Raw genomic sequence first — 9,240 nt, forward strand, 5'->3', positions numbered from 1 at the left:
CACAGCCTTCAATATGGATTACATCTCAATGTTAAGAAAACAAAAATCCTCACCACTGGACCAATAAACAGCATTCTTATCAATGGAGAAAAGATTGAAATTGTCAAGGACTTCATTCTTCTTGGATCAACTATCAACACTCGTGGAAGCAGCAGCCAAGAGATCAGACGACATATTGCACTGGGCAAATCAAAACAAAACCGGGCTTACTGGTCAGTTAGAGATTGGTGGAACATGAGACTATGTCCTTCAAACACTCTTTAGGTCTGGAAAGGAACTAATCCTCATGCCCCAACTATCCCAGTAGATAGGTTTATGGGGGACAACAACACTAGTAAGATATTGTTGTTGTTGTTAAGTGCTATTGAGTCAGTTTCGACTCATAGCGACCCTGTAACAGGGTTTCCAAGGAGCACCTGGTGAGCTTGAACTGCTGACCTTGTGGTTCAGACTGATTTTGTAGTCCAGTGAATTAACCCACAGTGCCACACCAGGACTCCATATGCTCACTATGAATGCTGGAATGGTCAATCGTTCAAGATCAAAATGGCAACATTTACCTAAGGACAGAGTTGAGAAGGGATGGAAGGTGGGTGGGATGGAAACAGGAACCACAGGGAGGAAGTGGGGTAACTCTTATTGCACTGAGGGGATTGTCAGTCATTGAGCTGAAACAAAGTGTGTGATGTGTTTAAGGTAAAACTGATGATATTTTCTGTAAACCTTTACTCAACTCACAATAAAAAGTTAAAAATAAACAAAAAAGAAAAGTTTCCAAATAATAATGAGAAAAAAAAAGTGACCTTATTTGACAATAGGAATTGTCTTTCTTATGTTAATGAAGGCAATCCAATGTAAGGTGGATCCTAAACTTAATCACTTATAAAAGTGATGAAATGTTATAAAAAGTTTTACAAAGGATAGAACAGAGGCAGGGATATATTCACGGGGAAGAGGAAGACAGAAGCTCCTTTATCTACAAGCCAAGAGCCAATGTATGCCAGGAGCTGCTCACCACAAAGGAACCAACCTGAATAAGGCCCTGAGTTGGACTCTCAGCCTCCTGAATGGGAGAAAATCAATTTCTGTGCTTTAAAGTCACCGACTCGTCGTATTTCTGTTACAGCAGCCACAGGACACTCAGTAAGTGCTCAATGAATATTTGCTGAATGAATGAATGAAGGTTTGAATCTCCAGGGAGACTTTGAGGGGGCTGACTCTTGGAGCTAGTGACCTTGAAACATGAGACAGATTTTTCTCTGACCATGTAAATTTCTGAGATCAGGGTGACTCTTAGAACTGTCGCATATGTTTGATGCGGCAGGCGCAGTTTTTCCTCCACACAACTGCTAAGTCAGTGATTCATTCTGACAACAGTGCACAGTGCATCTTGGAACTGAAATAGTTGAGAAGTCTTTGTGTTGCAGATAGATGAGAGGCTCAATAGATGAGTGCAGAGGGCTCAGTTTCTGGACCTTTCCCCGGGATTCCTCCATAGGATGCTTGCCTGAGACCTTGCTTGCATTGTTAAGCAAATATTGAGTTCTTACATTGTTCACATATAGAGTCCTTGGATGGCACAAACGTGCTTGGTTACTAATTGAAAGGTCGGTGCTTTGAATCTTCCCAAATGCACCTCAGAAGCAAAGCCTGGTGATCTACTTCCTAGAGGTCCCAGCCATGTAAATCCTATGGAGCACAGTCTGCTCTGACACACACGAGGCGGTCACGACACGAGTCAACTCCATGGCAACTTTTATTATTTTTAAAATTTGTATTGTTCCTACACCTATGCAGGTTCTCCAAGCTCCAAGTATAAGCTTCACCTGAGAGCAGCCAGGTGGTGGTACATGTCATTGCTCAAACTCTCAGACTGGTCACAGAAGGAAAGAAAGGAAAAGAAAGATGGCAGGGAAGGGAAGAGTCTGTTGGTTCCTAGGGCTCCCAGCTGTGAGCCCTCTTCAACTGCCTGGCCAGTCTGGTGGTGAGACTCAGCAGTTTTGGGTGGGATCTTAAAGTTCTTGTCTCCAGGGCTTTCTTGCCACTGGGCGGTCTCTGGTGTGTTGACTCATGCTGGAAATGCATGTTTTATCTTATTCATGAGACTAATGATGCTTTTCCAGTAACTGGGTTCCTCCCTTGCTACCTTGAGCCCCTGCCACCTGGCTCCAGCTCCCAGTGCCCCATGCTTATGGACTAACACTGACTTGGGCTCAGGCAGGCTTAGACTTCCTTCTGGCTCTGTTGTTTGCTAGCTATGTGACTCTGGGAATGTTGCTTTGGAGTCTCTGTTTCTTCATCCGTAAAATTGCTAGGTTAATAATACTCAACTTGTGGAGTAGTTGTAAGCAGGAGTCTAGTAAAAATCTTGAGCAAGCTCTACACTACCAATGCTGGTCCATCAGCAAGCAGTGGAGCGGGGCCAGGCCCTGACCCTTTAGTGACCTTGGGTGAGGAATTGGGTAACCAGGGTGGAAATGATACACTTGGGGGAAGCAGCTTTTTACCAGCTGAAATGAAAGTGGTGGTGGTGGTGGTTATGTGCCTTGGAGTCGGTTCTGACTCATAGTGACCCTGTACAGGGTTTCCGAGGCTGTAAATCTTTACAGGAGCAGAAAGCTTCATCTTTCTCCTGCGGAACAGCTGGTACTTTCAAAGTGCTGACCCTGAGGTTAGCAGCCTGACTCGTAACCACCATGCTAAGTAATACTTGGAAAGCGGACACAGTCATAGGTGTGTGCATTCCATGTTGGAACATAAGCACGGTGCTAGGGAGGGAAAAGTATTAACTCAGGGTAAGAGTTACCAGCCTGCAGTCGTAGGTGCTGTCTATGAACAATCATAATAAAGAAGTCCTCATTGTTTATCGTCTACCTGTTTCCGTGGTATACTTGATGTCTCTGAGTACACAGATGGGGAGAGATACACAAGAGCCGCCATCATAATAGCATGTCTGTCACACAGCGCACTTGAGCTGGTGTTGACTCATGGAATGGAATGGATGCTGCTCTATCCTTCACCATCCGCACGTCTGATTGCAGATTGGATTGTTGTGCTCCACTGGACTTCATTGACTGATTTTTGGGAGTAGGTTGCCAGACCTTTCTTTACAATCCAAGCCGCCTTCGTTTGGGAGCTCCTTTGAAGCCTGTTAAGCATCAGTGCAACACTGAAACTTCCACGGACAGACAGCTGTTGGCCAGAAATTAAAACTACTCGGCAGGTGAGAAGTCTACCACTGCACGGCCACTCTGCCACACAGATAACACAGCCTATTGAAGGTCCAAGCACAGTGGGAACATGCAGTCAATTAATTAAACCATGATGAGCTTTGAGTCTTTGTTACCTTTGATTTTACGTAATTTAATGGTAAGTTTATATAACTGGCTCAAAACATGACAATTGCCTCTTACCACGAGCTTTCCCCCATGCGCTTCTGAATGATAATGACTATCATACCTGCGAAAGCTCTGAGACTTGTGGTCACTCTTGTTCATGACCTCTAGTTGCCTCTACTTGCTGTTGATTGTCAGCTGCCTTCACTTACCGCCATACCTGTGAATTCTCAGTTCCTTGTACCCAGACCCCACGTTTGTGCCTTGTCCCTAGGTTCCTTCCCCTTTAGTCTGGTCAGCCAGGCTTTTTAAAAATCTTTTTGACTTTCAACTCCTCTGTGGGATGAAATAGTACTAATTGGGGGAGAAGACAATGTGTATTATGGAAAGTTGTGCTCTGGGGTCTGAATGCAGAGAAATATTGCATTTCTTCTTAGGAAGGCACTTGGACAATTCATCCCCCAAATGCACAGAAATCTTTCTTGCCAACTTCAATTGTCCAACCAGTGATAAATGATCACCACTAGCTTGTGCAAGCCAAACAAAGCCTGAGCTCAGCAGCATATGCGGCATCATCAGGGATGGAGAGTTTACAATCCTTTGAAACTCTGAAGATTTTCACTTCACAAAATTATCAAATGAATTAAAGGACCAAGCAAAAGATGAAGGATTACTAAGGCAGGAATACATGTCGGGCAAGTTAGTCCTAGACCCAGACTTTGCTAGTTGGCACATCTGTCCCTAAGTCTTTATCCCAGGGAAATCTGCTTGAAAGAATCAGGTGTCTGAAGGTTTTTTCAGGGAGGGGGCCCCACTAGCAGACAGACCTGTCCCTTGTTTTGTGTTTACAGAATGAGGAGAAAGAAGGGAGACAAGCAAATTATGGAAGCCGGGGATGCATGCTGGAAAGGACCGAGACTTTGGAGGCAAACTGACTTGATTCAAGTTCAGGCTCTATTATTTTCTACTTGTGTGGCCTGTCATTGTTGTTAAGTGCTGTCGAGTCAATTCTGACTAATAGTGACCCTGAATAGGGTTTCCGAGGAGCAACTGGTGGGTTTGAACTGCCGACCTTGTGGTTCAAGCTGATCTTGTGGTCCAGTGTTTTATCCTACGGTACCACAGCCAAGTTAAATCCTTTCTCTGAGTCTCAGATCTCTTATCTATGGATATAGGAATTTGTTGTTGTTGCTGGTGAGCCGTGGAGTCGGTTCCGATTCATAGTGACCCTGTATAGGGTTTCCAAGGTTGTAAATCTTTACAGGAGCAGAAAACCTCATCTTTTTCTCATGAAATAGCTGGTAGTTTTGAACTGCTAACCTTGAGGTTAGCAGCCCAACTCATAATCACTACACTACCAGAGCTCCTTTGTTGTTGTTAAGTGCTGTCAAGTCAATTCTTACCCATAGTGACCCTGTATGGGATTTCCAAGGAGCAGCTGGGTGAGCTTGAACTGTCAACTTTGTGGTTCAAACTAACTTTGCAGTCCTGCGCATTAACCCACCGCGCTACTCCAGGACTCCGGATATAGGAAAAGTAGTATTTTTAACAGATGCTGTTGGAGCTTCTTCCATATCTATTTAACATTCACTGTTCCTGAGCACTCCCTCCTGGCAATTTCCAGTACCGGCACCTGGAAATCGTTGTCAAAGGGCTTATGGCTTTATCTGAGTATATGTGTACCATAGGCCAGCCATCCTGAGGAGTTAAAGCCCGGGATCAACCCTTAACCCACAGTTGATGGGAACTGGAGGATAAATGCCGCAGCTCCTTACCCTTTGGTGGGATAACTGAGATACGTTCAGCAGGGTAGTGGTGGCGGTGGTGGGGCCGCCCCCTTGTCTCTTTCCCTCCCCAGCTGATGCTTCCTGGCATCCCCTCCCAAATAAAGTTTGACTGGTTTGCGAGGAATCCAACTAAAGAGAAGCATTTATTCCCTAGGGTCGTTGTGAGGTTAAATGAGAAAACATGTAAAATGCTCAGTAAAAAATAAAGTATACACTGAGCTGTGCCTAATGTTGTTGTTGTTAAGTGCCGTCGAGTCGGTTCCAACCCATAGCGACCCTGTACAGGGTTTCTGAGGAGTGACTGGTGAGCTTGAACCACCGACTTCGCAGTTCAAACGGCTTTGCAGTCTGGCGCATTAACCCACAACGCCACACCCTAATAGGAACTGAGTAAAATACTGGTTTTCTCTTCTTCTTTCCTGTCTGTTTCCCAGGAAGAATCCCACCAGTAGAAACCTCTTGCTTTTGTCTGGCAGCCAGGAGAGCTGTCTGCAGAGGAAATGGGCGAGTGGCTATCTGCAAGGCTGTCTCACCCAGGCTCTGGATCCTGAGCCTCAGTAGGGCGTGAAACTCCCCGCCCACGGGGTACAAGTGGAGCCTTGGGGAGTTCTTTTGGGGGTTAAACAGACTCAAGGATTAATTAGCTAATGCCTGTGAAGTGCCTCAGAAATGTCAAGTGCAGAGTGTTAAGTACCATTACTTGAGATGGATGGTTCCCCTCTTTAAGCCCTCCATGAAAGATGTGTCAGTTACCACATTCTGGAGGAGCACTGCTGAGTCTCCAGTTGGGGATCTTAACCAGGCAAATATGGACAGTCCCCATTAGGCTCCCAGAGAAGAGCTCATAGCGCCTCCCCAGGCCCAGCTGGCAGGGGTCTCGGGAGGACTGTGGACTGGTGTCTCCTTCAAGAGACCCCCTTGCGAATTCTGCTGTCCAGCAGCTCTGGTGTCTATACTAACACCCTGGTGTAAACTATTCCAGGGCCCTCAACCCAACACAGTCAATTCCTGAGATTACTCACTGGTCTGGAATGGATCATCTGACCAGGGCCTCAGTCTGAAATCATTTCTTTCTTTCTAGACCTGTTCCTTCTCCTCCTCTGAGGCTGGTGTCACTACCCTCCCTGACATTTCAGGTGTCTCTTTACCTCCAGTGTTTAATCCCCTATCAAATTTCCTTCTCTCCATCCATTCTAACATCCATCTCCTCCTGTCCACTCCCAGGGCTTCTGCTTTGCTTAGGGAGTCATCTTCTTCCCTGTTTCTGCTTTAAGTCTCCCAACCACTCTTTCAGGCTCCAGTCTGCTCTCTAGGCAGCCAGTCAGCAGAGGATTGTTCTGAAACTCAGTTCTGATGGAATCTCTTCCTCATGAACATTCAATGGCTCCCTAGTGCTTTTAGACTAAATTCCAAATTCTTCTGTCTGCTCAGGGGCCATCGGGATGGGGCCCAAAGTAACCTCTCTTACCTTATTTTTAACTCACTATTTTTATGTTCCTACTCTTCCAGTCACTTTGAGTTTGTTTGGCCAATTCTTTCCGCACAAACCCCCTTCTTCCCCTGGAGGCATCTTTTTAGAGGCTGGGGGATGGCTGCCCCTTCCCTCTACATGAATGAGCCTTTTCCTGTTTCAGAGAAAAAAAATAAAATATCTCCTTTCTACTCTCACCTTCATGACAATTTGATCCTTGTCCTGAGCGGGTTATTGAGGTACTTTTGATTTAGTTTCCTAGTAACGAGTAGGGAGTTGGTCTCGTGTCTCTTGCTCCAATAGAGAGTATAGCTGCATTTAGCTCCATGACCATAATTGAATACACATCAGTTTTTTTTTTTAGCCTATTGGGCAGTTAAGGCCTATTGATAGGTTTTATTTGATCTGCCAATGTTTAAAAGAAACAGAGTTAGCGTTTTAAAATTGTGAGACTTTGTACAGAATTTCAGATTTTTGGTTTCCTTTTAAAAATTAAGAATCCCTCACAAGACTGGTCTGTCTCATTCCTCAATGGCAGCAACTGAGTAGGGCTGACAGGGATACTTGGCCACACTGTGCCATAGATAGACACCACTGGGTGCCCTTCACTCTTTACTTCCCTGGCTCAATATCAATGATCAATATTGTGGTGGACCCACAGGCTCTTCTGAGACACTAGCCACAGAAAACTGTAGGAATCGCAGCAGAAACAATAGACAAGATCAGCACCATGCCCTGGAACATCTGTACTGTAATCATAGATCGGCCAACACGGAAAAACTCTACAGAGCCTTGCTCCCTTCTAGCAGAACTGGCAGCCGGAGAGGGAAAGGGACTTGCCCAAGGCCACCCAGTGAGTTGATAGCAAAATCAGGACCAAACCCAGGTTTCTGTGTCCACAGCTGGACTCGTCCCCTGTTGCGGGCACTGATTGTTACTTTCTTTCCTTTGTGTCTCTCACTGCACAGCCATGGTTCTAGTGCAGACTGGTGTCCACACGGGGCTGGGGTGGGGTGGGGTGGGGTGTGGGGGTACGGCTGAGGATAAAGGGGAGGCCCGCACCACTCAGGATAAAGCCTGAATGCAGCGAAGTTCAAAAGCTACCGGGCACTGAACGAATTAAGTCATGCCTGTCTCCCGTTGCCTGGGTACTCTTTATGCAGTGCAAAATACCATTGTTCAGCCATAGCCAGGGGCCAGGAGAGGGACTGTCTTTGCAGGTAGGAATCAGCAATGGCCTAGCCGGAAAAGAAGGAGCAGGAGAGGTTGGAATATCCCAGCTTGAAAACAGCAGCTGTATCATACAGCCCATCTTGTTTGTCCCCGGACTCTGCTGTCCTGTCTCCCCTCCTCAGAATAGCAGCATGAATCAGTGCACTGCGGCACCCGTCCAGGAGATGTGACTTGCATCCCCAACATCTACCTGATTGCCGTGTCTGTGTGCGCAAGGCGCGGGATGTGCCTGGCATACCAAACTACCGCCTGGGTGCTGCAGCTGCCAGCCACGGAGATCCTGCCCCGCCTGGCCCTGCGATGGAGCCTGGAGTCCGTCAAGGCCACAGCCGCCCTTTGATTTGTCCAGGGGCTCTGGGACAAGCCCTGAGATTCTGTGGCTGCTTTTGACCGGGGGCCCTCAGCCTGTCTCAGAAATGCCCTGACAAGTCCCTCCGCCCCAGCAGACAAAGGCTTGCGAGGAGAGGAATTGCACAAGATTCAGCCGCTGCTGTTTCTAATATGTTATTTTGACACACAATTAACTGCAAAATTTGCTCCAAGCGAGGAACCCTGGCCCTTGCAGAGTCTGTGGCTGGGACTCAGCCCAGCCTTCTTCAGGCAGAATTTGGTCCTGTGGACACCTCATCTTCCCAAAGACCCCAGGGTTGCCTGTTACCCACAAGACCACCACTCTCAGGTCAGGCTGGGCCCCCAAACCATCGCCTGCCCAAGACCTTCGGGGCCAGGGATCTGGAGGGGGGCTTGCACAAAACCTCTTAACAGAGCACACCAAAACACAATCCTTCCTAAAATGGTGGCGCTTATCCTCTGCTGACAAAAGCCTGATTTGTGCTTTCCCTGGAGGTGGGATGCAGCAAACACACTGCCTTTTATCTCCCGGGCGCTTTGAGGGGGAGACAAGAGGTGCGGAGCGTGGTGGGGAGCCCTGGAGAAGGCGCTCGAAATGAAAGGCATAATCTCTGGCTTCCCCAAACTAAGAGGGGCGGTGGGCTTTGATCCCCTCGCCTGGCAGCTCCCCCCATCCTGGAGGTGTCTGAATGGGAGCGGGGAGCTCTGAGGGAGAGGCCCCACTACCGCACAATGCCACACAATATTGCCTCTCCCCGGGACCCCAAAGGAGGCCTGCACATCCGGCGTCTCACTTTGAAACCAATCCTCCAATCAGCTATTTAAATAAGAAATATAATCTCATTGAACGCTGAGAGCTATTGGTCTGAGACGATTCCATTTACAAGGCACTTGAAGAAAGTCCCCAAGCCCTCAGTTTATCAGGGACAGACAGCTTAGGACTATTTACTGGGGAGAGGGAGAAGAAGGGGAGGGGGAAGAATTGAAGCTGGCCTTTAGAGATCCAGGCTGTTAGCAGCTTAAGGGGGGCGGGGGGTGGGGGATGCCCACATTCCACTCGCTG

At 47.4% G+C, this 9,240-nt stretch overlaps 1 protein-coding gene across 1 annotated transcript in view; it reads left to right on the plus strand.

The window, feature by feature from the left end:
* The window catches only part of LOC102842429 (40S ribosomal protein S24-like), a 180,807-nt gene extending 172,641 nt beyond the window's left edge, over positions 1-8,166 (plus strand). Inside the window, exon 5 of the mRNA XM_006837475.1 lies at positions 7,954-8,166. Within this exon, the coding sequence (XP_006837538.1) occupies positions 7,954-8,166 (213 nt within the window). The remainder of the gene's footprint in view (positions 1-7,953) is intronic.
* The last annotated feature ends 1,074 nt before the right edge of the window (positions 8,167-9,240 follow it).

The sequence above is a fragment of the Chrysochloris asiatica genome, unplaced genomic scaffold (assembly GCF_000296735.1).
Source record: "Chrysochloris asiatica unplaced genomic scaffold, ChrAsi1.0 scaffold00020, whole genome shotgun sequence".
Taxonomy (NCBI): Eukaryota; Metazoa; Chordata; class Mammalia; order Afrosoricida; family Chrysochloridae; genus Chrysochloris; species Chrysochloris asiatica.